The 27,183-nt window shown below is 34.0% G+C and overlaps 4 protein-coding genes and 1 non-coding gene across 5 annotated transcripts; 4 read left to right on the top strand and 1 right to left on the bottom strand.

The window, feature by feature from the left end:
* Positions 1-376: 376 nt before the first annotated feature.
* LOC120259096 (putative 1-phosphatidylinositol-3-phosphate 5-kinase FAB1D) lies at positions 377-8,819 on the top strand. The gene is given in 14 exon segments (XM_039266632.1): positions 377-530; positions 1,477-1,821; positions 1,933-1,966; positions 2,300-3,012; positions 3,014-3,057; positions 3,150-3,294; positions 3,384-3,728; positions 4,261-5,202; positions 5,295-5,629; positions 5,730-5,856; positions 5,965-6,129; positions 6,282-7,814; positions 7,897-8,157; positions 8,244-8,819. Coding segments are annotated over 11 exon segments (4,866 nt in total). The 5' UTR covers positions 377-530; positions 1,477-1,821; positions 1,933-1,966; positions 2,300-2,376; the 3' UTR covers positions 8,577-8,819.
* A 3,261-nt stretch (positions 8,820-12,080) lies between these two features.
* TRNAR-UCU lies at positions 12,081-12,153 on the top strand. The gene has a single exon. It is a non-coding gene; the product is annotated as a tRNA-Arg (tRNA).
* A 2,552-nt stretch (positions 12,154-14,705) lies between these two features.
* LOC120259108 (potassium channel AKT2-like) lies at positions 14,706-18,728 on the top strand. Its single transcript, XM_039266645.1, is given in 12 exon segments — positions 14,706-15,024; positions 15,120-15,338; positions 15,435-15,593; positions 15,673-15,730; positions 15,817-16,134; positions 16,248-16,451; positions 16,453-16,488; positions 16,617-16,934; positions 17,010-17,195; positions 17,291-17,366; positions 17,459-18,040; positions 18,453-18,728. Coding segments are annotated over 12 exon segments (2,595 nt in total). The 5' UTR covers positions 14,706-14,722; the 3' UTR covers positions 18,590-18,728.
* A 2,801-nt stretch (positions 18,729-21,529) lies between these two features.
* On the top strand, positions 21,530-23,008 carry LOC120259290. The gene is made up of 3 exons (XM_039266871.1): positions 21,530-22,169; positions 22,262-22,380; positions 22,680-23,008. Exons 1-3 carry the CDS (start codon positions 21,723-21,725, stop codon positions 22,825-22,827), a joined length of 714 nt encoding a protein of 237 aa, XP_039122805.1. The 5' UTR covers positions 21,530-21,722; the 3' UTR covers positions 22,828-23,008.
* Positions 23,009-23,029: 21 nt separating this feature from the next.
* LOC120259289 (UDP-galactose transporter 1-like) lies at positions 23,030-26,112 on the bottom strand. The gene is made up of 5 exons (XM_039266870.1): positions 25,929-26,112; positions 24,399-24,648; positions 24,101-24,308; positions 23,483-23,714; positions 23,030-23,406 (listed from the first exon to the last, which is right to left on the bottom strand). Exons 1-5 carry the CDS (start codon positions 26,013-26,015, stop codon positions 23,188-23,190), a joined length of 996 nt encoding a protein of 331 aa, XP_039122804.1. The 5' UTR covers positions 26,016-26,112; the 3' UTR covers positions 23,030-23,187.
* Between the last annotated feature and the right edge of the window lie 1,071 nt (positions 26,113-27,183).

Raw genomic sequence — 27,183 nt, 5'->3', positions numbered from 1 at the left:
CTAAATAATTTAAAATAATAAAAAAAAAAACATCTAGAGGAAAGAGAGAAACAAAAGAGTCAAAAGAAAATCTAATTATAATTCAAATGAAATGAAATGATATCTTTGTTCCGCCGTTTCCCACTCGCCCACGCTTCCTGTCCCCACACGTGTACACGATACCGTATACATATACGTATCATATACGCGTTTAACACTGACCCCACACTGTTTCTCTACTCCACTACGAATACTAGATACTCCAGCGTGCTCGTCAGTATTGTCCCCAATCGACGTATTCATATACGTATAAATATATGTATAAGAATACTACCTTCACTGGGGCCCACCTCCGGCCAAGAACCTTTTCTTCGGTCTTTCGTCTCTTTCTCTTCTTTCTCCTCGTTGTTCTTCTTCTTCTTCCTCCGCTCAAGTTTCGACCTTTTCTCTTCTTGCTTTGGTGCCTTCCTTCTCGACGAACGGCGAATCCGCGGCGGGCGATTGATCGGCAATCGATTCTTGTTGTTTGGTGATAGGGTTTTGGCGGCGGGGTAAGCGATCTTGTTCTTGGTTTTGGGATTTCTTCTGATTTTTGAGGGGATGGTTGGGATTACTTGGATGTTTGGTGAGGGTTTGGGATCTGGGGTGTTAGGGATTTGATTGGTTCTTGGATGTTTCCGTTGCTTAGATCGGGTTGTGAGATTGGAGGTGTTGTGGAAATTAAGACCCCCCCTTTTTTTTGTTGGAATTTTTTCCCTTTCTTTTGGGTTTTGGTTTGACTGATCGAAGTTATAGTGAGATCTAGGGTTTAGCATTTGTTCTTTCGGAGATGAGGGACTGGAATTTATTTATTTATTTTGCTTTTATTTTATTTATTATTATTATTATTATTATTATTATTATTATTATTATTATTATTATTATTATTATTTGTTGGGACTTGCTTCTGATTAGGGTTTGGAATGATAATTCATGATCTAATTTGTCAATCTGGTTTCCTAATCTTGCAAAACTGTAAATTTTATAGCTGTTTTTGCTTGGTTCCTTTGCTTTTTAGTGTTATTGATAGGGTTTCGGTTTTTTTGTTTTATTATGTTCTCTTGTATTCTTGGAGTGATTGGCTAATGAATTGTAGTTGCTCCTTGTTTCCAAACAAGGCATGAAGCTTCAGGAATAGGTCAATTACTCATTTCTTGAGGGTTTGGTGTTATGATTTAATTGGGGGGGGGTGCTGCTCTCTTAGATTTAATTATTTCAAGCTTGCTTTTTTTTTTAATGTGATATCTTACCTTTTTCCTTTATTCTGTTGATTATTGAATACATTTGAAAAATGATTTGACTAGTAGATGATCTGTGTACTTCTTAGTAGTCTCCATTGGAATGGTCACTAGTTTTAAGACATCCTATGGTAATGTTCCCTCCTGATATATATTGCATTAATTGCGCGTTAAATTGCATTAATGACTAGTTTTAAAATGGGATAATTTCTCTTCTCAGGTACTTGGTTACTCCACTTCATAGAAAACAAGCTTTGGAATGGTTGTCTTCGATAGGATTAATTTGATCAAATGACAATCATGTGCCATGTCTGTGGATCAGATCGGGGAACTCTCAACGGTGTGCATTGTAGAATTTGCCAGAGTCCCTTCTGCCAGGCGTGTGAGAAAAGAGACAGCTCTTCTGCTGCTTTTGGTGGGGATCACATAGGGAAGTTCTGTGGATCCTGCTTGGAGAAGCTTGCTAGGGATTCATTTAGTGGGAATATTTCAAGTTATCATGCCTCTACCTTGACTAGCCCGGCACTTTCTCTTTCAAGTTATGGGAGTTGCACTTCAAGCTGTGGTGACTTAACATCTTATTCTCATCCCGCCTATTATGTCCTTTATCATCTTCTCCGTAGGATTTTTTTATATTGTATCTTACAAGTTTTTCATTTCAATTTTATGTTGTCAGGTGATTTTCAAGTTGACGTCAGTTCCAAACCAAGGTATTTTATAGTTACAGCTGGAAATATCTGTATTCAGTCCCATGCCTGTTTCATATTTATAGTTTGAGTATCATGTAATTTCACAAGTCTGACTTAGCATTAGCTGTCTTTTGATTTAACACTAATATCTCATTTATGTAAAGTGATCTATTTTGAGACACATAATGGATTGGTTTGGATCACGTTAAACTTTTGTGGGAATGGTAAGATGCCCTGGAGGGCCTGGGAATTGGACTTTTCCACATCTAACTTTCATTTACTTGGCTATTTTTCATGACAAAAGTCATGTTTTAGACCTCCTCCTAATCTTTTGTATTACTACAAATTTTGTAGGGAAGATGTAGATGACAACCTAGATGAAGGTCAGGTTCATCTAAGTAGAACATATTCTGATTCTCCTTTACAAGAGTATGCCGATGGGAAACACAACAAAAAATATTGAAGTTCAGGATTTTCATGGGAAGAACATATTGAATGGAGTAAAACATCCAATGTTTGGGGAACAAGTGAACTCCTCAACAGTGTTAAATCATGATGCTAGTGGTGGTGAGAAAGTTGAGCTCCACTCTAAGACACATGAAGATGCTCAGTCCACCACTAGAGCTGGTGATGATTCAGATGGAACAGATGTTACCTCTGAAAGTGCTATTCCTCGATTTTTATGCAACATTGAAACAGATCCGTTGATCTGGATACCTCCTGAACCAGAAGAAGGGGAAGCTGACAGTGATAGTGTTGCGAATATTGATGATGATGATGACTATAGTGATGGCACAAAATGGGGCCAACCTGCTTCTTTGAGCAGTTTTGATGAAGAATACAGCAGCAAACACAACTATAAAGAAAGACGCCAAAAGGCAATGATGGAAGCGATGAATGGTCAATTCAAGATTCTTGTAAGCAGGTTCTTAGCCTCAGAAGGAATTTCTTTTTCTGATGGGGAAGCTGGTGAAAGTTGGCTCGACGTTATGACCTCGTTGTCATGGGAAGCTGCTTTGCTCATTAAGCCTGATGCTAGTCAGGGTCAAGCAATGGATCCTGGGATCTTATGTAAAGGTGAAGTGTGTTGCATCTGGGCAACGTAGTCAAAGGTAATGCTATTTTTCAAGGTGCACAAAAATTGATTTAGTATATTTTATTTTGAAAGTCTCGAACCTGAACTATGGAAACTTTGGTTTTGCAGTCAAGTGATCAAGGGCTGGGTTTTTAAGAAAAATACAGCTCATAAGCACATGCCTACCAAATACAAAAATCCTAGGCTTTTACTCCTCAAGGGCGTCCTTGGGCATTCTGCCACAAGTTTGTCATCATTTGTTTCAATGGAACAGGTAATCAACAATGAGCTTTGTTGTTGTTATTGTTATTCTGCAGAATAATGAAATCTTTACTCTTGATTTTCTTTTGGTGCTGTAATCAGGAAAGGGATTCTCTAAAATCCATCATTGAGATGATTGAGACTTGTCAACCAAATGTGGTTTTGGTGGAGAAGACTGTCTCACGCGATATACAAGAGTCTCTTTTGACTAAAGGAATAACTCTGGCCTTTGATATGAAACTCACGCGCCTAGAAAGAATTGCTCGTTGTACTGGATCTGAGATTATTTCTTCTGCTGACATCATAATGAAGCCCAAGCTAAAGCAATGTGAATATTTTCACATTGAGAAATTTACAGAAGACTATAACTGTTCTGGTGAAGGTGGAAGGAGGCCAATCAAGACGTTAATGTTTTTGGAGGGCTTCTCTAAACCTTTGGGATGCACGGTGAGTCTAATTTTCCATGTTGTGTATAGAAGTTTTTGAATTTTTCTGCATCAGCTCTCCCTTTTTATTGGTCCCTATCCTTCAACAAAAAAATTGGACCAGATCAATCGATTCAATCCAACTCGAAAAAAGCCTAGATACTACTGAACAGCTATTATTATATCTTGTTCTTTGGAATTCCTTTGGTAGCTAAAGGCACAGAATCAGATCTTACCATTTTTATAATGACTTATTAACTGGAGCTTGTAATCAAGGGAAAGTAAAAAAAAAATGATATATTATTTCAGAACGAAATGTGATTTATGTTCTTTTCTGTTGGTTTTTTTTTATTTAAATGTTTTGCTTTAACTTTGGCTGGCGTTTTATTTCTGGATTATCATTTGACATCACTATGTTCCATGTCTATTTACTCTATGGAATGTTGTCGTATGACACATGAATCTAAGCATTAGAACTGTGTTGAAAGGTCATCTTTTGTTATCTAGTTTTATTGGCCACTCTTATCTAATTGATTGGTTTTTTCTTCTCATAGATTTTGCTTAGAGGAGCCCCTAGTGATGAACTGAAGAAGATAAAACGGGTGATCCATTACACAGTTTTTGCAGCATACCATTTAATCCTCGAGACTTCATTCTTTGCAGATCAAAGGGCATTTTTTTCTGACTTGAATGTTGAAGTGAATAAATCTCTTTCAGATAACCAGAATTCAGGTGGTTATGCCGTTGAGCCTTATTCAAGCCCTTCTGATATTGAAGCTTCAGCAGGTTCCATTGCTCCACCAGTTCTAGAAATTCAAGTTACTGATGGATCCCCAGAGAGTTTTCTGTCTGAAGGAGAACACCTTATTTCTAATCTTGATGCTAAAAATCCTTCATTGCCTGGATTTGGGCCTGGTTTTGATACCACTCAAAATCTCAAGGACAGAGATGTATTCTTTAAACCTAACAGTGGTGAAGTCCAACAGATGGATGCATTTGGCCAGCATTTGTCTGGTCGTCTGCTTTCATCTGTCTCTGGTTCTCTTAGAAGATATTTGGGGGGCGGCTTCCCACCTCTCACTTCTGATTCTGTATTACCTTACATTGGCTTCAAAGACGAAGTTAATCATCAAAGTATTGATATCATGCCTGTTTCTCCATCCCCTCAAACACTTTCGCATGAGATAAAAGCAAATGGAAAAATCAGCCAATTGAAGTCTGATGATGAAGTTGATAAAAGTGAAAAGATGGGGTTTTCATCTGATTCTATAAGACCTTTTGGCAACTGCATGTCTGGTGAAGGAAACAAAGTCGGTGTTCAAAATAGGGATGACATAGAGAGTGTATTAGATCCTCAAAGCATATTAGTTCTGTTGTCCAGCCAGTGTATTTCAAAACGGACTGTTTGTGAACAAAGCCACCTCTCTCGAATCAAGTACTATGGGAATTTTGATGTGTCTCTAGGACGATTTTTGCAAGATATTTTACTAAGCCAGGTTTTTCTCCTTCTAACTTGATTTGATTTTGATGAATAATCATGTCATTTTAATTCTTGCAAGCCTGATTGAAGTTTCTGTTTTTATGGCAGAAACACAGTTGCTCTGCATGTGGTGAACCACCAGAAGGTCACATATACCGCTACACACACCAGAATGGTAATATTACTGTTCTAGTGAAAAGACTTTCCTCAAAATTAACTTTATCTGGTGAGGATGAAGGAAAAATATGGATGTGGACACGATGCTTGAGGTGTGAGCATGAAAGTGGGATTCCAAGAACCTCTCAGAGGGTTGTGATGTCCACTGCTGCTTGTGGTCTCTCATTTGGGAAGTTCTTGGAACTCAGTTTTTCAAGCCACTCAGCAGCTAACAGATTATCTAGATGCGGGCATTCATTACATAGGGATTGTCTACGCTTTTTTGGGTATGAATTTTATATATCTCACATCTTCATTTTGAGTGTGATTCAACATTACTCTTATATGACTAATCAAACTTATTGATCCGTGCCTACAAAATTACAGATTAGGCTCCAAAGTTGCAATGTTTAGATATTCCTCGGTTGAAATTTATGCTGCGTGTAAACCACCACCAGTGATAGATTTCTCCAATACGAAAGGACTAGAGTGGCTTCAGAGAGAAGCAAAAGATGTAAGTCATCTGGATGAACTCTCCTAGTTCATCTTGTTCATTTACTTTATGCGCTGTGTTAGTGCTTTTTTTTTCCGTAAAATTGATTTCCTAGATTTTCTTATATAGATGCTTTTGAAAGGAGATAAATTTTTCTTAGAGGTGAGGGACTCCTTGGAGAAGTTGAGGACTAGGTTCTCTAGCTCTCTTATGAAGCAGTCCTTGTCACTGGGTTCAGTGAAAGAGTTTCATGAAATTGAGGAGATGTTGGTGCATGATAAAGCTGACTTTGAGGTATTATGTGCAATTCTTTACTTTTTTTTTATTTGGAAACATATTTTATGTTTTAAATATAATTTGGGTCATATTAATATCAACCATTGATTTGCTTATACGTGGCCTAATATTAATGTCAAGCTCTTATTTGCTTATGTGTTGCCTGGCAGGCTACTTTGGTGAGGACTACCAATTGTGGTGGGCAAATAGGACGGAATGGCCATGAGATTGTTGATGTGAGTTGGCTAAGTCAGGAGCTTCTTCTCTTGCTATATGTTTGGGACCATCGTCTGAATTCCCTCCGGATGTATATTCAAGATGGTAATGCTAATCATGAACCAGATCATGAGTTCTCAAAGGAAGATGTGGATGCCACTTCAAGCAGTTCCCGTGTCAAAACAAGTGCCTCTGAATCTGATGGCAAAGGCTTGGAAGTTTCTGTTCAAGTTCCCATTGATGTTGTGGAATCTCTCGCTCCTAATGGTGACCTATATCCTCACAGTATAAGGACTGCATCTGAATTTGATTCCGCTGAGAATTCAGGAAATACGACTATCACAGTCAGCACTTCGAACTTGTCTGGGGACTCCTTAGAGGGACCTGCTTCCTTGGTTGATCATGACATCAGTAGCAAACCATATGAGCTTAGCTCTGTTACTGTCCCTATTTTGGATCCCATGCAAGTAGACCTATCTAACTCGTCTGTGAAGGAACCCATGAGACATATTGAAAAAATTGATGGGTCTGGTCTGAAAACTGAAGAGACAGAAGCTGGTGGTTTACTCTCTGCCACAAGCTTGCCTAAGGAACAACATTTTGGTTCATCTTATAAATCATTTAGTTTCAGAGCAGAAGGTCCGGAAGGTTGGGTTTGGTCTTCCTTTTCTGAATTACAGAAGGAACTCAGAAAAGATCTTCATGGTGGTTACTTACAGAAGTTCTCATTTATCTATAGTTTTAGACCATTATATTTATCCCCAATTGGTGATATGATTTATCGGGACATGGATAAACTCCATTTTCCAGTTGGCTTAGGTGGCAATGTGATATCTGTCTGTGAGGATGAAATATCAAGCATAATTGCTTGTGCTTTAGCACTCTCTGAGAGTCAATGTGGTTTGCTAGGAAGTGCAGATAATATGGAATCATGGGATTGCAAAGGGGAAGCTGATAAATCAGTTGATAGCACTTACGGCCTTAAGTCTGATATCTCTACTATTTCATATTGGTCTTCAACTGGTTCTATAGATGAAAGAATGCGCACATCCCACAGCTATTCGTCATTAATATCTGATGAGCTGTCTGCTTCAATTTCTGATGTTTTATCATCTGCAGATCGCATGTTAGCTTCAGATAACCAGCATCCTGAAATTCCTGTTGGGGTGGGGAAAGTGGCTGGCAAGAGCAAATATTCGGTTGTCTGCATAAATGCAAAACAATTTTATGATCTTCGAAAGAGATGTTGTCCCTCCGAACTGGCTTATATATCTTCCCTCAGCCGATGCAAGAAGTGGGATGCTCAAGGAGGAAAAAGCAAGGCTTTTTTTGCAAAGTCTATGGATGAGAGGTTTATCATAAAGCAAATCAAGAAGACTGAGCTTGACTCCTTTTTAAAATTTGCTCCTGATTATTTTAACCATATAACTGGCTCTTTAGATTCAGGCAGCCAAACATGCCTTGCTAAAATCTTGGGGATTTACCAGGTTGTCTATCCTGATATGATGCATTTTGTGGTTTAGTAATTATGAATTTTTCTAATGCTAGTTAATTTTTCTGTATCTGCAGGTGAGACAAAATAGAAGTGGCAAAGAAATAAAAATTGACTTAATGGTGATGGAAAATCTTCTCTTTGGCCGAAATATCTCTCGCACTTATGATCTCAAAGGTGCTGTTTTCTCCCGATATATTTCAGATACTAATGATTCTGAAAAGGTTCTTTTGGATCAAAATTTTGTCGAGGATATGTGCGTCTCTCCTATCTATGTTGGTGGGAGAACAAAACATCTGTTGCAGCGGGCTATTTGGAATGATACTTCTTTCCTTACTGTGAGTATATAGGCACTTCTTTTCTTAACATTAGTGTTCATATTTATTCCATAACACAAGTTTCCTCTGTTGTGCTGACACTGCAGTCAATCAACGTGATGGATTACTCTTTACTTGTGGGAGTGGACAAACAGCGACGTGAGCTTGTTTTTGGCATTATTGATTATTTGAGGCAGTATACCTGGGACAAACAGCTTGAGACTTGGGTGAAAACTTCTCTAGTTGTGCCCAAGAATGCATTACCAACTGTTATTTCACCAAAGGAATACAAGAAAAGATTTAGGAATTTCATGACCAAATATTTCTTGACAGTTCCAGATACTTGGTGCCAAGAGAAATGTTCAGGCCCTTGCAGATTCTGTTCTGATAGCTGCCGCAATGCATCTTTCTCAGAGAGTGTAAAGTTGCCCGAAAGATGAACTGAAAATTCACAATTTTCTCAAGCATATTTCATTGTGAAGCTTTTTTCCTTCTCATTTCTGTTCTCCTGACTTTGTGAGGACTCTGTATAGATAATTATGTTGTATTAGGTCCTCCCATTATTTGCGAGTTTTTAGCAAATTTCTGGGGTAAGTGCATCCAGGATATAGTATCACTAAAAAAAATATGTTCATCTGTCATATATATAAATATATATATCATATGATTTATGTTATTTTTCACAGCAATTGCAAAGATTACAAAGTTGTTTTATTCATGACATTTCAATTATTTCAAGTGGAATAAAAGCTGTATACTTTGAAATGGATGCCTATTTATGTTTTTCAGTATAATGATATCTCACTAGTGCAAGGAAGTCTGTGGATGCCTCTATGACATCAAACCAACTTTTATGACTACCAGTCCATCATACAGGTAAATGATTTTTTTATTAGTTGGAATTTACATATCATTTTATCTTGTTCATTAGTGATGCCAAAGATCTCAATAGGGTTAGCTTGACACTTTCTTCTGAAAATTCTTGAAATTGCTGGATATCAAGTGTTGTGAATTGTTCTCATGGTGGGACTATTTGCGGTTATTGATTAGTGGATGTTATATCTTTTGTTTCTCCTTTTTGGACTTCACTCGTATCAAACCACTGTGTTCATTTCAAATTAACAGTGTTGTTTGTTAAGTTCAGCAAATTTCTACTTCTCAGTTAGATGCAGCATTGTTCGGTCAGATCTAATTGTATTTCTCTCTTTCTTAATTCTTACTGAAGTTACAGGTTGAAGAGCAATGTGGCAGTTTTGTTTTTATAGTTCGGCTTCAAGTTTTTCTACAAAAGAAAAGGGTGAAGGGTGGTGGAACTCTCATCAAATAACACTCAATTACTGGTAGATGCACTTCAATTAAATTAATCCCTTTTATCACGCCCCTGTTATGCAATTCTCTTTATTGTATCATACTTTTTATGAATTTCCAAAATACTTGGATAAGTAGTACTCTGGTAGTTAAGAAAGGGCAGGTTAACAGTAACTGATAAGCATATGTTTTATTGGTGTCTATTCTTCTTCTCCAATCTCCTGGAATGTTTTGGATATAATGTTGTGGGGGATATCTTCTCATTAGTGTCATTTTGGTTTTTGTTTTTCTACCATTTTTTTTTTCCTTCATTAGGCTGTTTTAATATGAAGATGAACCAAGTATGAATTGATGTAAAAGAGCTCATGTTCTTATTTTTCTACTAGGTTTCAACTTTCAACAAACAATAGTTTGACTTGTAAAATGTGTATGTTAGAAAGTTAGGACCTGAAAGTAGTGGTTTACATGACTTGGCTGTTAGGTTTCAAAATACCGATACCATGAACTTTTTATCATAATCACGGTTATAGTAACTTAGGTATTTACAAGTCAAAACACAGTTTTGTCGCGGGTCTAGCTTCCACTTGATCACATTCAACTTTGTCCAAAATATAAAAAAGAAACAAAATCTACTTCAGATACACATATATATATGTATGTATTTTTATTAGATTTGTTCAGCATCTTACATTATGGATGTCAAACTTCATATGGATAATTTCACAGTTTGCAGTTTGCAGTTTACTTGTTATTGGAAATTTGGATTTTGTTTTGGGAACAGCTCATAGTTTATTTAGCTACAAATAACTCAACCCTTTTCATGATGCATGTGTTTTTGCCTTTTTTTTCTTAAACAGTGAACATGAGTCTCTGTAATGATCAAGTTGGCATTCTCAAGTTCTGCTGACCTGATGATATGCAAGTTCAAAATTTCATTCTCCGAAGGTGTCAAAAGTCTGATGTGATTCTTGTGAAGAACTTGTTCATTAACTTCTTCAATCAAATTATCTATCTAGTGACAAATTGTTTGTGCTCTCTGTTTGTTATGCTGCAGGTGTGTTTTTTTGCCTGCACAGGCTTTAGTACACCAAACTAAACCAATATGTGCCATGTGGCAATTCAGACATTGCCATATTACCGTGATGTTGGGACAAGAGGAATAAATAGCCCTAAAAAGCTCTGCTAGATCGCCGTGAACGCTGCACAAATCTCGATGGAGCAAGTAGGGTGAGGCCATGCACACATGGCACGGGATCACTCAGACATAATTATCGCTCACATCTCCCGAAAATGCTGCTCACCTGAGAATCGAATTTTTCACCACTGGTGAAAGAGTTTCTATCGGGTGAAGAGTTCTATCGGCGATCTGAATACCAATAGACCATTTGGTCATTGGTTTACATCGATGTTTTGAAGCACATGTCTAATAATAATTTCAGTGCAAAGTATTATTTCATTGAGCCTTGATAAAAGATGCAAGATTTGTAGTTTGTTGCACTGGCCCATGTCCATGTGGTTTGCAAGTTTCTTTCTTGAAGTCCGAATTTACGTTTTTTTGAAAAAGTGGATAAATTATTTATATTAAAATAAAAAATAGAAATACAGATAAAAAAAATAAATACAATAGCCCCAAATAGCCCTCACTAGATGTGGAAATCACAAAGAGATGACAAAAACATTGAGGGAACTTAAAGAGTAAAATAAAAATAAAAAGGGTATATGAGAGACGAAAGAAGTACAATAATGTAATAAAAACATGATTTGGGAATCATATTTTTAGTAATTTTATTTAATGAAACATGATTTGGGAATCATATTTTTAATAATTCTATTTCATGAACCGGTCTTTAAAAAAAATGAGTCCTAAACATGAGTCCTAAACAATTAGTTGGTGCCTTTAGTGGATAGCTTGCTCTATGATTAATCGGTGCCTCATGTGTACGTTTGCTCTTTAGGATTATGAAGTCTAAGTTTTTGTGTATTAGCATTCGATATTGTTTGATGTAAGTTTATTGTTACTTTGGAAATATTTAAACAAAAAGCAAATTTTTTGTTACCTCCTCTCTTTATTCTTATACTTGCAAATATGTTTTTAGAAAGAAAAAAAAACCCTTTTTTTCACTCATATGAATTATTTTTTAAAACAGTTTAGAAAATCTCTAGAACTCTTATTATAGCAAGAGTAAAATAATAATTCTAGTTATTTATAATTTTATTTTTGTAAAATGGACATAATAATAATTAGTAATAATTATTTCATTTGCTAATAATGTTATATTATTAAAGGAAAAAAAGAAAAAAATAATAATAACAGTGATTATTTCAAATGAGGAGCACAAAATTAGTATTGATTGACATAAACCAACTTTAATTGAGTTGATTGAAAGAGAGATGATGGATGGACCCTCACAACTAACAAAATAAATCAATTGTATTGTATATATGTGTGTGCCCCTATCATTCAATCCATTTGACAACGTCCAATCTTGTACTCCACTCTTATTAAGACCGAATACATCAAAAAAGAAGTCTTTTATTTAGGATTGAGTTTTCCTCCTTTTTTTGATTTAAATTTTTAAAAAAATTACGATATGTTTTTATAGTTATGATAATTAATTCGGATATTTCACTAGAATGCGCCCGTGGCCTAATGGATAAGGCGTCTGACTTCTAATCAGGCGACTGTGGGTTCGAGTCCCACCGGGCGTGCGTGTGTTATGAATGTTTTGATTTTTTTTTCAATTAAATAATAAAGTGTTTTTAATTTGCAAAATATTTTCATGTATTATATTTATTAATTGCATTTTCAAGAAAGTTATTCCAATAAAATAAAATGGCATAAATTCATTTTGGTGGTTAAATTTTTTTCCATTTGAGTTATTTAATTATTGTTTTCAGATCTATTTTTTTATAAAACAATTATTTTAAAAATGTTGAGGGGCGTGCGCGGTTTATATATGTTTTTGCCTATTTTACAATTAAATAATAAAAATATTTTAATTTGAAAAATATTTTCATGTATTATATTTATTAATTGCATTATTAAGAAAATTATTCCAATAAAATAAATGGCATCCATTTTTAGTGATTAATTTTTTTTTTCATTTGAGTTGTTTAATAATTGTTTTCAAATTTAAAAGTTTTGGGGAAGAGGAGGCAGGGCGAGTCCACTGAGAGCACTGAGGGACGTACCTGGCCCCGGTGAGAACAAGTTTATTTATTTTTATTTTTTTATTCTTTTTTGTGTGTTGGGGGTTGGAGCAAATTGAATATAAAAATGACTAATGTGCCCTTACATACATACATATATATATATATATATATCATATTTTACAAGGTGTTTTTAATTGTTTTGATTTTTTTATTACAGTGTTGTTTTTGTGCAAAATAAATAATTATTATAGTTAACTTCTTTTATTGGAATTATTTTTAATTTAATTTGTAATTAATACTATTAGTTAATAGCTAATTAATGATATTATTACTTAAATCCAAAAAAATAGAATGAAAATGTAGTATTATAAAATTAAATATTTATTTTTGATAATTAATTATTTACATTTTGTTTAATATTTTTAAAAAATATAATTAAAAATAACTCATTATTATATATACAATAGTATTTGTTTTGCATAAAAGGCATAAATGTCATTTTATCATATTTATTTTTTTTTTTTAAAAAAAAAATTGGATAAACCACAATTTATTAAAAAGAAAAATACAACATGGCCTGACAAGGAAGTTTACAAGAACAAAAAAAGCAACACGACCCGGGAGAGACCCGACTCAGGACTAAAGAACAACACATGATCGAAAAACCGGATCCACTGGGATGTGGAAAGGAATAGAAAGATAAAAACGTAACCTAGCGGGGAAGAAATCACTAGGAACTACCCAAGGTGATCAGGGGCTGCTAGACTCTCCCCTCATGGGCTCAACAAACTCCAGGCTCCTTTATTACACTCTCCAAACCCATATTTATTTTTTTACTTTACTATTCCCAATAAATTACACTTTCCAAACCTTATCAATCAAACACATTTTTTATTCTTACTCTTACTCCACTTCCTTCATGTCACTCCTATTCTATTTCTTCCTAAATCCACTCCTCACAATCAACCGCCACTTAAGTAGTGCTTTTTATTTTAAATTTTTTGAAATTGAACAATAAACGAGTCGGTTGGGGATTCTAAAGTTTGTGTACTTATATATAATTTGATTAATTTTTTATATATACACACACATTGATGACAAGACTGAAAGGAAATTTCACACCTGAAAAGCTTGGTCACAAATCACAGTTGCCGACAAACATCTTTCAAAATCTTAAAAAGTAAGATATTCCCTCTCATGTTATTGCTATTAACCTCAAAATTCTTGTGAACCCTTATCAGTACACTGCACACACAACATTCCCCAACCATTTCTCACGAATTTCTTCCCCCCAACCTCTATTTTACATTTATTTCTTTTTTTCACCAACTATTTCACAAAAAATATTTTATATGAGGGTGTTTTACAAAATATACCTCTGAATAATTTTAAAATTACATATTTACTCTTAAATAAAAGATAATTATATACATACCCCCTGAATAATATATATAATTGCATATATATTCCTGGGTTCAATTTAGTTAAAAATCATTCTTTAACAAATAACAGATATATAAAATAACCATTATACCATTTACACATATATCTTTTTAAAAAAATTTATTATAAAATGAAATTATATAAGGGTTATTTTAAACTTTTAGAAAATATATATATAATTATATTTTTATGAGTGTAAATATGTAATTATAAAACTTCCAAGACCAATTTTCTCTATAATAACCATATGATTACCAATTGAATCTCCCAGTAATTGTTTGATTTGTGCATGGGAAAAACATGTCACCATGCAACAAGGCAGCCCATATGATTCTGATTCTTCTTGCTTGACTTTCACCTTTTCATCTTTCAGAAAGTAAGACTAATACTTTTCCAACAAATCCAACCCTACCCAAAATTATCCCTTTTTAATTTTTAAATTATTATATTCTTCTTTATTACTTTTCCTAGATGTCAACTTCTAAGATATTGCTAAATGAACTGAACATGCAATCTCCAAACAAAATCTCCAACTCAAATCATTTCAAGCTTGAAACTTTACAAAAACCATCCTCACCACACACTCACATATACAATGCATACATAAATACATACTATATATATATATGTATACAAGATATGGTTTTAAGCAATAGAGTGAGTGATATGGAGGACCCCATGAATGATGGATATCATCCAAGGACCACTAATTAAACCTCCATTACAAGGACATCTTCATCCTTGTTTTGAGATCTCTAGTGGCAATACCACTGCAACAATGTCTGCAAGTATGATTCCAGGTTCAAGCTTTGATACCAAAGAGAATGAAAAGGATGATGTGAAGCCAAAGCATGAAGATGATGACTCTCTAAGTCTTCGCAATCTTTCCAAACTCATCCTTCCTCCTTTGGGTGTCTCCAGTTACAACCAATGTCAGTTTGATAAGAGAGGCAAGATCATCTCTCCAATGGATTCAAGATACAGGTTATTTATTTATTTATTTATTTATTTTTTGCTCATCATCTATATGCAATGACATTAATGGTAATGGAAAAAGTAATTAAGATGTTGAGTTGCAGGTGTTGGGAGACATTGATGGTGTTCTTGATTGCATATTCTGCATGGGTTTATCCATTTGAAGTTGCCTTCATGAATGCTTCTGCCAAAGGAGGACTTCTTGTTGCCGATAATGTTATCGATCTTTTCTTCGCCATCGACATTGTTCTTACTTTCTTTGTTGCTTACATAGACTCCAGAACTCATCTTCTTGTTCTTGATCAGAAGAAAATAGCTATCAGGTTTGCTCTTTTCTGTTCTTCATTGATAAAATAAAAACAACTCAATAATGATTTATATATAACATGCACATACAAACATATATATCTTTCACTCAGGTATTTATCAACATGGTTCATCATGGATGTGGCTTCAACCATTCCATTTGAAGGTTTGGGTTATCTAATAACTGGTCAAGTTAAATCAGGCCTTTCTTATAGTCTTCTTGGCATGCTTAGACTTTGGCGTCTCAGAAAGGTCAAGCAATTCTTCACTAGGTGACTAGAAATCTTCTTAAACTCTATATTATTTATGTACATATATATATAATTACTAATGATTCTTTCATGGTTGTAGGCTTGAAAAAGATATCAGATTCAGTTATTTCTGGATAAGATGTGCTAGACTTCTCTCTGTAAGTGAATTGAAAAACTCACTGGTTTTTTTTTTCACTTGTTTGATTCATTGAAATGAATGATTTGAGAACTGTATATAATGCAGGTGACTCTGTTTCTTGTTCACTGTGCTGGATGTTTATACTACTTGTTAGCAGATAAATATCCACATCAAGGAAAGACATGGATTGGTTCAGTGATTCCAAACTTCAGAGAATCAAATCTATGGATTAGATACATCTCTGCAATGTATTGGTCCATTACAACCATGACAACAGTTGGTTATGGTGATCTCCATGCGGTTAACACAGTGGAGATGATCTTCAACATTGTGTACATGCTCTTCAACCTCGGTCTCACTGCTTATCTCATCGGCAACATGACTAATTTAGTCGTTGAAGGCACTCGCCGCACTATGGAATTTGTAACTATCTATCTATATATATGCACATGTTACTAAATATTTTCCATTCTTAGATGGATATACACAATGACTGATTGATCTTTTTTTTTTTTTGCTTTTATTATTATTAACAGAGGAATAGCATACAGGCGGCGTCGAACTTTGTATGCCGAAACCATTTGAGTCCAAGATTGAAAGAGCAAATATTGGCATACATGTGTTTAAAATTCAGAGCAGAGAGTTTGAACCAACAACAACTTATGGATCAGCTCCCAAAATCCATTTGCAAGAGCATTTGTCAGCAACTCTTCCTTCCAATTGTTAAAGATGTTTATCTTTTTCAAAGGTGTCTCAGCAGAAATGCTTCTTTTCCTGGTTAGTTAGCACTTATGGTATTTATACTTATTGGGAAATTCTCAATAGAAATCAAGCAATGTAATTCTTAAACATCAAAACAATGAGAGTTCAATACGCTCTAATTTTGCATTTATTATTTGGAGCAGGTATCAAATATGAAAGCAGAGTACATACCACCAAGAGAAGATGTGATTGTGCAGAATGAGGCATCAGATGATGTGTATATTATAGTGTCTGGTGAGGTTGAGATTATACATTGTGACAAAGATAAAGAGAATTTGGTTGGTCTTTTAAGCACTGGAGATATGTTTGGTGAGATCAGTGCAGTTTGCAATAGGCCTCAAGGTTTCACATTCAGAACAAGATCTTTGTCTCAGTTACTGAGACTTAAACAAGCCACTCTTAAAGAAGCTCTTCAATCTAAACAAGATGATAGCAGCGTTATCATCAAGAACTTTCTCAAGGTAATCAATTTAATGTTTAAGTAATCAAAGATTTTGGTAATTACTTAATTAAGTTATTGTTTATGATAATTGCAGCATCAAATAGAATTTAAAGATATTAGCATTGAGGATTTGGTAAGAGAGAATGGACAGTGTGATGAGGCTAACATACCATGTAATCTATTGACTGTGGCTGCAACTGGAAACTGTTGTTTTCTTGAAGAACTTCTCAAGGCTGGAATGGATCCTGATGTTGGTGATTCTAAAGGAAGAACACCACTTGTAAGAGTTAAAAGATAAATATTTCTCAACTTTTCTTCAGATTTATATCATAACTATTTGATTTATGTTTTCTTTTGGGTTTGATTAAAATGCAGCATATTTCAGCATCAAAAGGATATGAAGATTGTGTATTGGTTTTGCTCAAGTATGCCTGCAACATAAACATACAAGGTAAGCAACTTCAGTTAAAAATTTCACATAAATTTCACAATTAATGATTTTAGGTTGTATATGCTTGGATTTTGAATGATGTATTACTGCAGATGCAAATGGAGACACACCCTTGTGGGCAGCAATAACAGCAAAACAGCATAGTATTTTTAACATACTACTTCAATATGCAAGTGTGTCAAATGTACACACAAGTGGAAACCTCTTGTGTTTGGCAGCAAAAAGGAATGACATACATGCAATGAAGGAGCTTCTTAAACATGGATTGGATATAGATTCAGAAAGCAGTGAAGGATTAACTGCTCTGCAAGTGGCAATGGTTGAGAAGAAAATGGAAATGGTGAAGTTCTTGATAATGAATGGTGCCAATGTAGATAAAACAAGGGAGAGTAGTATGATGAGTAGTGAGGAGTTTGAGGAAATGGTTAGAGAAAGAGAAGTTGGTCATTCAATTAGAATATTTGAGAATAATAATAGTGAGAAGGAAGGAAAGGTGGTGGAGATGAATGGGAATGGAAATGGGAAGGGAGGGAACATGTTGAAATGGGAGAGGAGAGAAGTTTGTCCAAGAGTTAGTGTGTATGAAGGACATCCATTGATGAGAAATCTTTGTTCTAAAGCTGGGAAGCTCATCAATTTGCCAAATTCCATGGAAGAGCTCAAGAACATTGTTGGTATGTGCCTTCCTTTTTTTCCTTCCTCATTTATATATATATACACACACATATGGAGTTGGTTTGTGAATTATATTTATATAATTATAAGGTGGATAAGTCACTTATCTGAATTAATATTGTGAGAGGGAGTTAAATCCGTCAACTTTCACTTGGCAAAAGGAAGAGTTACCGTCTCAAATAATCATATAAAAAATATATTAAGTATTGTATTTATAGGAAAAAATTATTACTTGCATCATTCAAAAAAATTAGTTATTTATTTTGCAAGTGATTTTATATACACTAAAAATAGAATATACATATTGTTTTTATGATAATATATTGATCATTATTTTAAAGGATGAAATCATATTGTTATACTCTTGAAAAAAAAAAAAGAAAAAAATTCTGAGCATTTGTTTATTGGCAGGAAAGAAATTTGGGATTGATGCAAGCAACAAAATTGTAACAAATGAAGAAGGGGCGGAGATTGACTGCATTGAGGTGATAAGAGATAATGATAGGCTTTTCATTGTTGATGAACAAGATTATCAAATTAGTTCATAATAGATATAAAAAAATACACTTTTGCTTCAAACTCATCCTAATATTTTAGAATGGGATGAGCCTTTGAATATGCTCCTTAAAAAGGGCTAATAAAACAAGAACTTTTGTGTCAATGAAAATATTAAACTTTCATGTCTTATTGGTAATGAGTTTATTTGGCAACTTGTGTTGACCTATCTATGCATTGGTGATGAGTCTCTTTCTGGGACTAGAGCTCAGTGCTTGAGTGGCTTCAAAAAAATTTCCTCAAGTCTATAGATAATATATATTTTGGTACCTAGTTACTGCATGGCTTATAAATGCTGCAATTCATGTGGTCCATGATTGTATTTTTATATAGTTTTCTTTTAATAGTGTTGAAATCACATGAATGATCAACATATAAATAAAGAATTTGCATTTATATGCCATGCATCATCATTAGGAGGGTAAATTATACATTACTATTAGCAAGTTACTCGAGTTTGATTTAGAGAAAGCTCGAACTTGACTCGTTTATAGTTGACTCGAGCTCAAACTCAAATAGTCGAGCGAGCCAAATTCGAGTATCTTTATATTTGACTCGAGTGTTTGCGAGCTTAATTGAGCAGTCGTATTTGCGTGGATATATATTATGTATAAGTTTGTTTTATATATATGATTGAATTCGAGCTTGAGTTCGAATATAAAGATACCTCTAATTAAATCGAGTTTATTATTAGTTTTTATCGAGCTTAATCAAGCGAGCTCGAAGCTCAAGTTACAAAAACAAAACTCGATCAAGTTCGAGTCGAATATTGAGCAACGAGTTTTCAACTGAGCTCTAGCCCAAGTAGTTTGTTGCTCGGCTCGAACTCGATCGACTACACCCCTAATCATCCATGTATACATAAATATATTATATCTACATCATAGTCAAAATTGGACTAGTCCGACTGGTTGAACTCGATTTAACTTGACTCGGTGGTTATGGTGGTCCAGTTTTTCCTTACAAAGTGTATAGATTGAGACATGATATTGAATTGTTATGGCTCAGACAATTTAGTTGTGAACTGGTTGATTGGGGCAAGTCAACCAGATTTTAGTGGCTCTCAAATAATAATTTTTTTAATTAATTTTTAAAAATATTGTATCTCTTAATTTTTTTTAAATATTAAATAAAAAATCGATCGTGTAACTCGATTTATATATCAAGTTGAGCTTGATTTACAAAAACAAAACTCTATCGAGTTTTTAATCGAGCTCGAACTCAAGTAACTTGCTACTTGGCTCGAGCTTCATCGATAACACCCTTATGTCTAAATATCAAAGCAATTGTTATATTATATCTCAATTTTCTCACAATGTTGGGAGTTAAAATATATATTATAGTTTTAAACACATATAAATACAGAAACAAAAACAGTGAAGAAAGAAAAGCACATGTATGCTGTCATGGTGTTCAGACACAGTGCACATGTGAAGCTCTACTTGATCACTTAAATGTAGTTTTGTCCTGCATCGCACAGTTTAAAACAGTATTTTGTACCATTCATAAGTACCATCCTTCTGTTTTGTATATAAACAAAAAAAATAACAAGTTTTAAATGATTATATTCAGATTTACTTAGAAAAAGAATCACCACTATGAATCCACATGATTGATTTCTTTGAGATTGCTACTAATCATAATCATACTTTAATAATGCAACTAATCATAATTAAACAGTAATTAAAGAGAGAAAGTCCTAAAGCCTGAAAACACAGTAAAAAAAAAAAAAACTTGTGCCAATCCTGTCTGATAATCCTGACCGTTGGATGGACCACCAATGGACGGTCAATGTTGCACTAGAGACAAATAGCGGAGTATCCGGGAGTCATCATCTTGATCTTCATCTTTTGTTTGCTCAATTCACGAGGAGAAAAAGAAGGGCTTTGTGTTGAATTTTCTCTTCTTTGTTTGTCTTCTTTGATATTATTATTATTTTTCAGGACTTTTTTGCAATCATGTTTTGCTTCTCACTTTTTCTCATTTTCTTGGAAAATGGGATTTTATATTTAATATTTTCATTATTTATAATTGAAAAAATAAAAAAATTTACGCCACTTGTATGCATTCCTATTAAAATATATATATATATATATACTTGAGAGATAATATATATTATTGATTTATATCAATTAATTTAGAAAATATTTTAATGTTGAATTTGATTCAAATAATATATTTTTATTTATATCTAATATAAATAATTATATGTAAATAAATAAATAAAATAATGGTGGTATTTAATTGAGAAAAATAGAAACTGAGAACAGATCTTCCACAAATGGGCACCACCACAAGCACTGTCACTCACCATTCAAAGCTTCAAGATGATGCTTTAAAAGACTCCAAAACTTTATTTCTTAGCAGACCCCATATAATGCAAAATAATAATAAATAAAATAAATAAAAATATAAACATAATAAGAAACAAACTTTATGGTAAGTAAAAAAATAATAATAATAAAGTTCCACTAATGATAACATGATGACATAAAAAAGATCTCAAAGACAAACATAAATGACCTGACCAGCACTTCTCCCAACTCACACTCAAATCTTTATTGCATTTATTAAACAAATTAAAACAACCATGCACTTAATATAGTAACATTTCCAACACACAAGAGAGTGATCAGATTCCCTGCATTTCCATCAGCATGCATAGTTTTTACCACAAGAAAATCTATAATTTGAAAGATGACATTTATGTTTACATAATTTAGTGAGTAATTTGGTGCAAAAAACTCTCTTTGTACAGACATGATTACCTGGAGAGAAACAAAAATGACAACTTTCTCAACTCTTTTATCTTTTCCTCTCAAGTCTCAACTGAAGTATTACTATTTATAACAGTGATTAACAAAGGAGACAACCATACAATAATAGTAGCAGTAGTAGTATTTTCCAACACAAAAGACATCCAAAAAGAGAGAGAGAGAGAGAGAGAATTGATTCCCTGCACTAATAGACTACGCCAGGCTAAGTCATGGCCCATGAGTATCCCTCGTGAACCACTTCTCTCCATCTTTGTCCTTATCCTCTCCACTATTACTTAATAAAAACTTTTCAGTAAAAAAAGAGCAAGTTCTCCGTTGCAGTAGTGTAGAAGAGAGAGAGAAAGAGGTAATGGAGGTTGGAGATGGAGGTTCTTTTTTGAGGCAACTAAGTCATGGAGGAGGAGGAGGAGGAGGAGGAGGAGGAGGAGGATGGGAACACTCTTCATCATTAACATCATCATACTACCTTAGTTCATCTAATGGCCATGGAGGATCTAAAAGGTGGGGAAGAGGAAAGAAAGCTAAGAGAATGGAGGAAGGTGGTAGGGGAGGAAGTTTGGAAGGTGGTGGTGGAATGATGGCAGTAAAGAAAAGGGTGATGGTGGTCATAGATCAGAGTTCAAGAGCTAAGCATGCTATGATGTGGGCTCTAACTCATGTGGCTAATAAAGGAGATTTGCTTACTCTTCTTCATGTTGTTCCTAGTCATTCTAATGCTTCTTCTACTCATAGAACTGATGACATTCCTCAACTTGCTAACTCTCTTGGTTCTCTATGCAAGGCTTGCAAATCTGAGGTAAAATTTTTCTTTCTTCTTGTTTTTTTCTATTTTCATCATTATTATTGTTATTATTATATATTTTTCTTTTTGTGGTTTCATAAAAATAGGTGGAGGTGGAGGCACTGGTTATACAAGGACCAAAGTTGGGAACAGTGCTGAGCCAAGTGAAGAAACTAGAGGCTTCTGTGCTGGTGTTGAGCCAGGGCAAGCCATCACCTATTTGCTGGTGAGCAATCATGCTAAACCCCTTCTTTCTTTCTTTCAATGTAAATGTCACTTTCTTTTCAGATCTATCTAGTCTCTATCAACATTAACCCACATTTGTCATTATCTTCCACAACCTTATCAATACATCCAACCCCACATGCACTATTTGTCCAACTAATGTTTCTCAAGTTTTGTTTTGACATTTTACTGTGAACTTAATCCTATGAACTATCTAGATTTGTATGAGTAAAGTTTCATTTCATGACCAAATACAAAACTATATCATTCATGTATTTATATGTATGTGTGTATGTACAGCTTGTTTAGGAGTAACAGTGAGGAGTTTGTGGAGCAATGCATCAACCAAGCTGAATGTTTAACACTTGCAGTGAAGAAACAGAGCAATGGTGTTGGTGGGTACCTTGTGAGCACTAGATGGCAAAAGAACTTCTGGCTATTGGCCTGATTAACAACACCATGAACATGAATTCTCTAACAAATAGTATAACTTGTTATCTACTACTACTACTACTACTACTACTACTATCTACTACTACTACTGTGTCTATCTGTGCTGTTCTTCTTGTAATTTGTAAACCAAAACCTTTTAATCTCATCTCTTCTGTCTACTTAACTGATTTCCAGTATACATTTCTTGTATCTATTTTGTTTTCAGAACTTGTGCTGCTGCTGCTTCTTCATATATAAAGATATAAATCCAGAAAAAGAGAATCCAAAACAATGAGAGAATCCTATTTTGGTTTTTCTACATATATGTAATTAGAGGCATGTAAGTCACCCCCTTTGTATCATCAAGAGTATAGCTTTATAACTTATCTTGTTTATCATTGATCAATGGGAGTATATCTGACCGGAGAATCTTCGGTGTCCGAGGAGTTCGAGGTGTCCCTGGTTGCTGTGAGAGGCTCTGCTTAATAAGCCCATACAAAGTGCAGCCCAGGAGGGTGATGCTGCATCCAATTGCATTCATAGGTGATATTGGATTTCGGAAAATAAGCCATGATACAAGGATTGCAACTGCAACCTGTGAAATGGCATTCAGAACATCAACACAGCTGCATATTTAATATGGAAGTCATGGATTGAGTAAGAAGGTAGACCTTCAGATTTCCTGCAACATTGAAGGTGACTGCAGTGGTAGAATGGATCACATAAAAGATGGAGAAGTTGAGGAAGAAGGCTAAGATTCCTGAGCTAAGAATTATGATCAGGGATGATGGAATGGATTCATGAGTCTGGAACCAGTTCACGACTCCGTTTCTCTCAACTATGATTGCTAGTATTGACATGAACAGTGTAGCTGGGGGTGTCATGTAGTAGACTGTGTTTATGCTACACAAATTAAAGAAAATCATAAGACATTAGAATAGAAGACATGATTTAAATGGCAAGAGATTGGAATGCCTAAACCATAGAAATATTTATGATGACGTCTGGTGAATTAATCACTAACTGAGCATTAGATCATCAAAATGTGGCATGATGAAGAGATATATAGATTGTTTTCTAAGGAACCACACAACACTGCAGATGACATGATTCAACTGAAAAATGTAGTGATATGCATCATTGTGAACAGTCCAACAAAGCATAAAGTTTCAAGGGTGAATATAAAATGCGCCTAAAACTCATTGCAGCAGTGTGCATGATTAATCAACAGTTCAATAAACTTTTAACTGTCACCCACCAAGTCACAAGTGAACAGAAAAAAGTATTACCTATCAAATTTGTATCCATGAAGTAGAGACTCAGCCAGGATTGTTTTTGTAGATGTAGCCAAGCAGCCAAATAATGCGGCACAAAATCCAACTATGTTAAAACTAAGCTCTGTAAGTGAGGTCAGAACAATTCCTCCAACAATGGGTACCAAAGAAGCCCAAATTCTCCGGTCAAAATTTTTTCCCCAAACTAGCCATTGCAAAATAACTGTACAAATTACAACGTGATCAGAATAGGCTAAAACAACGTAATTATAAAGTTTGGAAGACAATGGAATGTGGAAAACATGAAACAGACCTGTGGTAGCAGGAGTGAATGATTTGATAGTCTGCATGAATGAAACGGGAATGTAACGCAAGCTCACATTCCCTAGAACAATGTTGAAGCAGAATACACAGGACATTGGGATTATTCTTCTCCAATGGTCTCTACGATCAACCTCAATAAGTGGTTTAACTCTGAGTAATCTAATAGCGATGTATGCTCCGATAGCAGAACAAATAAAATGGATGCATGATACGGTGAGAGGAAACGTAAAATCCAGTTTCTGCATTTGCAAAAAAACAAAAAGAAATGACTTTGATGGAAAATCCAACGTAAGATAAACTCACTAATGGTTTTAGAAGAAAAAAAAAAAAGTATTAGCTGCTTAATTTTCACACAATCTAATTTCTATTTACAGCAAAACAACAAACAGCCATATGATGTATTTACTGCATCAAAGAGTTATATGTGATGTGCCTGCATTTACAAGTGCTTCAAAATGCATTTTTTTTTTCTTCATAAACAGTTTATAAGGTAACAAAATTAAGCATCTTGTATTGTCCAAGAATCAGAACAGATCCTGCATTCGCAAGGGAAAAAGGAAATGACTTTCCCGCAGAATCCGAAATAAGACAAAGTCAATGAAAATTTCAGGAGGAGAATAAATATTGGCTGCTTTCTTTCACACAATCTAATGTCTATTTGCAGAAAATTAATAAACATCTATATGAATCATATTATTTGTGAAAAAAAGGGTTTTTTTACTGAATAAAATGAATTCCATGTGATGTGCCTACGTTTTCTAATGCTTCAGATTGCAAATTTCTGGTTTATAAAGGTTCATAAGTTAACAAAACAAAGCCATCTCATATTGTCTAATAATCAGAACAAAATTTCTACATTTTCAAAGAACAAAGTAAACGCCTTTCCTCAATAATCCAAAGTAAGATAAACTCACTGATGATTTTAGAAGTCAAATACATGTTAGCTGCTTCTATAACAAAAATCAATCTCTATTTAGATCAAAGTATTAAACAATCTTAAGGATCATATGAGTGAATAAAAAACAGGTTTTTACTGTATAAATGAATGATACTAGTGCTTCAAAATCCAAATATCCTCTTTGATGATCGAAAAATATTTAAAGAATAAAAAGCAGAACAGGGCGAGATGTAACTCTGCTTCACAATAAGTTAATAAAACTAAACATCTCGCATTCTCCAAGATGAGAAGATTTTTAGCAGCACCTTAAACATTTCTCTTGATCTTCTTTATCAAAATAAAACACCAAGAAATATCCTAAAAAAAAAAAAGGAGTATAATTCCTGTCCAATACGGAGAAGCAACAAAATCCCAAATTCAACAGTCTTTCTCAACAAGAAAAATGAAAACGTCCAAATAGATTTCTCCAAAACTCATTCAATTCATAATAAAAACTCCCCAAAAATCTGAATTCATGTAAAGAAACAGATCAATAACAACAAACAAACAAACAAGCAAACAAAAATGGAACTAAAAAAATGAAATTAAAAAAAGAAAAGAAAAGAAAAGAAGAAAGGGTACCTGGAAGATCCATTTGTTGGTGATGATAACGGTGACATTGAATCCCCACCACTGCAAGATCGCCGAAACCGAGCGCACCGCCGGCATGGCTCCCCATCTCAAAGGTCAGAGGAGGGATCAAAAGAGGAGGGGTTTCGAAGAGAGGAGAAGGGCGACTCCATGCGCGGGGGTTGCAGTGCTTCTCTATTTATAGACATACAAAGAAGGAGCATGGAAGCATAGCTTTGAAACTCTATTAGAAACCGTTCCTTTTTTTAAAAAAATTAATTAATTAATTAATTTAATTTAATTTAATTTAATTTAATTTTTCTCTCCTTGCTTTCCGTTTCATCAGTTATATTAATATTATTTATTTTAATAATAATAATTATTATTATAATAATACAATTCTTATATAATAAAAACACTTTGTATGTTTCCATAGAAATAGGTCATTACTAAAGCACTTTTGTTTAAAACTGTATTTGTTTTCTAATGCACTGCATAAAAATTTCTATTTTTTTATAAAATTTTCAAAATGATTTAATAGTAATTAAATATTTAATTTTTTTTTTTTTTTGGAAATATGCTAGTGAAAAATTTTCATATTGATAATATTGTTGTTTTATATATCTTTAAATTCTAAATATAATTTATATGTTTAACAAAAATAAGATTTGAATTTTGTGAGGAATTGACTTGTACGTGGAGGGAACGTGGCGTGGAGGGAGAGGCCATGTTGGTCTTCCCTGTTTGTCTTTTGTGTGTTGAAAGAGGAATAGAACATAAGAAAACATTATTATTATTATTATTATTATACTTAATTTATGAATTAAATATTTGCAAAATTCTTTAATAAAACAAATATAATATTTTATTAATCTTTCTAGTCACTTAAAATTGAGGGTTCAAACTTGAAAATCTTTCATATACAAAATTGATATGTTAGTAGTTAAAATATAAAAGATAAAATTTTTATTCGGAGAATATGCTGATTTTTAGCCTCAAGAGGGATCATTAGACAAGCTTCGAAGAGGAGAGAAGGGCGACTCCATATGTAGGGGTTCCAGTGCTTCTCTATTTAGTATTTATATACATACAAAGAAGGAGCATGGTAGCAGAGCTTCTAAACTATATTAGAAACCGTTCTTTTTTTTATTATTAATTTAATTTAATTTAATTCAACTTTTCTCTCTTTGCTTTCCGTTTCGTCAGTTATATAATTTATATGTTTTAAAAAATAAGATCTGAATTTTGTGAGGAATTGACACGTACA

Source organism: Dioscorea cayenensis, chromosome 4 (assembly GCF_009730915.1).
Source record: "Dioscorea cayenensis subsp. rotundata cultivar TDr96_F1 chromosome 4, TDr96_F1_v2_PseudoChromosome.rev07_lg8_w22 25.fasta, whole genome shotgun sequence".
NCBI classification, from domain to species: domain Eukaryota; kingdom Viridiplantae; phylum Streptophyta; class Magnoliopsida; order Dioscoreales; family Dioscoreaceae; genus Dioscorea; species Dioscorea cayenensis.
This window is presented reverse-complemented; position numbering and strand designations above follow the sequence as displayed.

Excerpts from the sequence above, each read along its gene's own strand:
- LOC120259289 (XM_039266870.1), bottom strand. The coding sequence starts at position 26,015 with ATGCCGGCGGTGCGCTCGGTTTCGGCGATCTTGCAGTGGTGGGGATTC. Across the intron at positions 24,309-24,398 it reads ATTCACTCCTGCTACCACAG|TTATTTTGCAATGGCTAGTT; the intron begins GTCTGTTTCATG and ends TAATTTGTACAG. Across the intron at positions 23,407-23,482 it reads ATGTTGCAGGAAATCTGAAG|GTTGCAGTTGCAATCCTTGT; the intron begins GTCTACCTTCTT and ends GCCATTTCACAG.
- LOC120259290 (XM_039266871.1), top strand. The coding sequence starts at position 21,723 with ATGGAGGTTGGAGATGGAGGTTCTTTTTTGAGGCAACTAAGTCATGGA. Across the intron at positions 22,170-22,261 it reads GCAAGGCTTGCAAATCTGAG|GTGGAGGTGGAGGCACTGGT; the intron begins GTAAAATTTTTC and ends TCATAAAAATAG. Across the intron at positions 22,381-22,679 it reads AAGCCATCACCTATTTGCTG|CTTGTTTAGGAGTAACAGTG; the intron begins GTGAGCAATCAT and ends GTGTATGTACAG.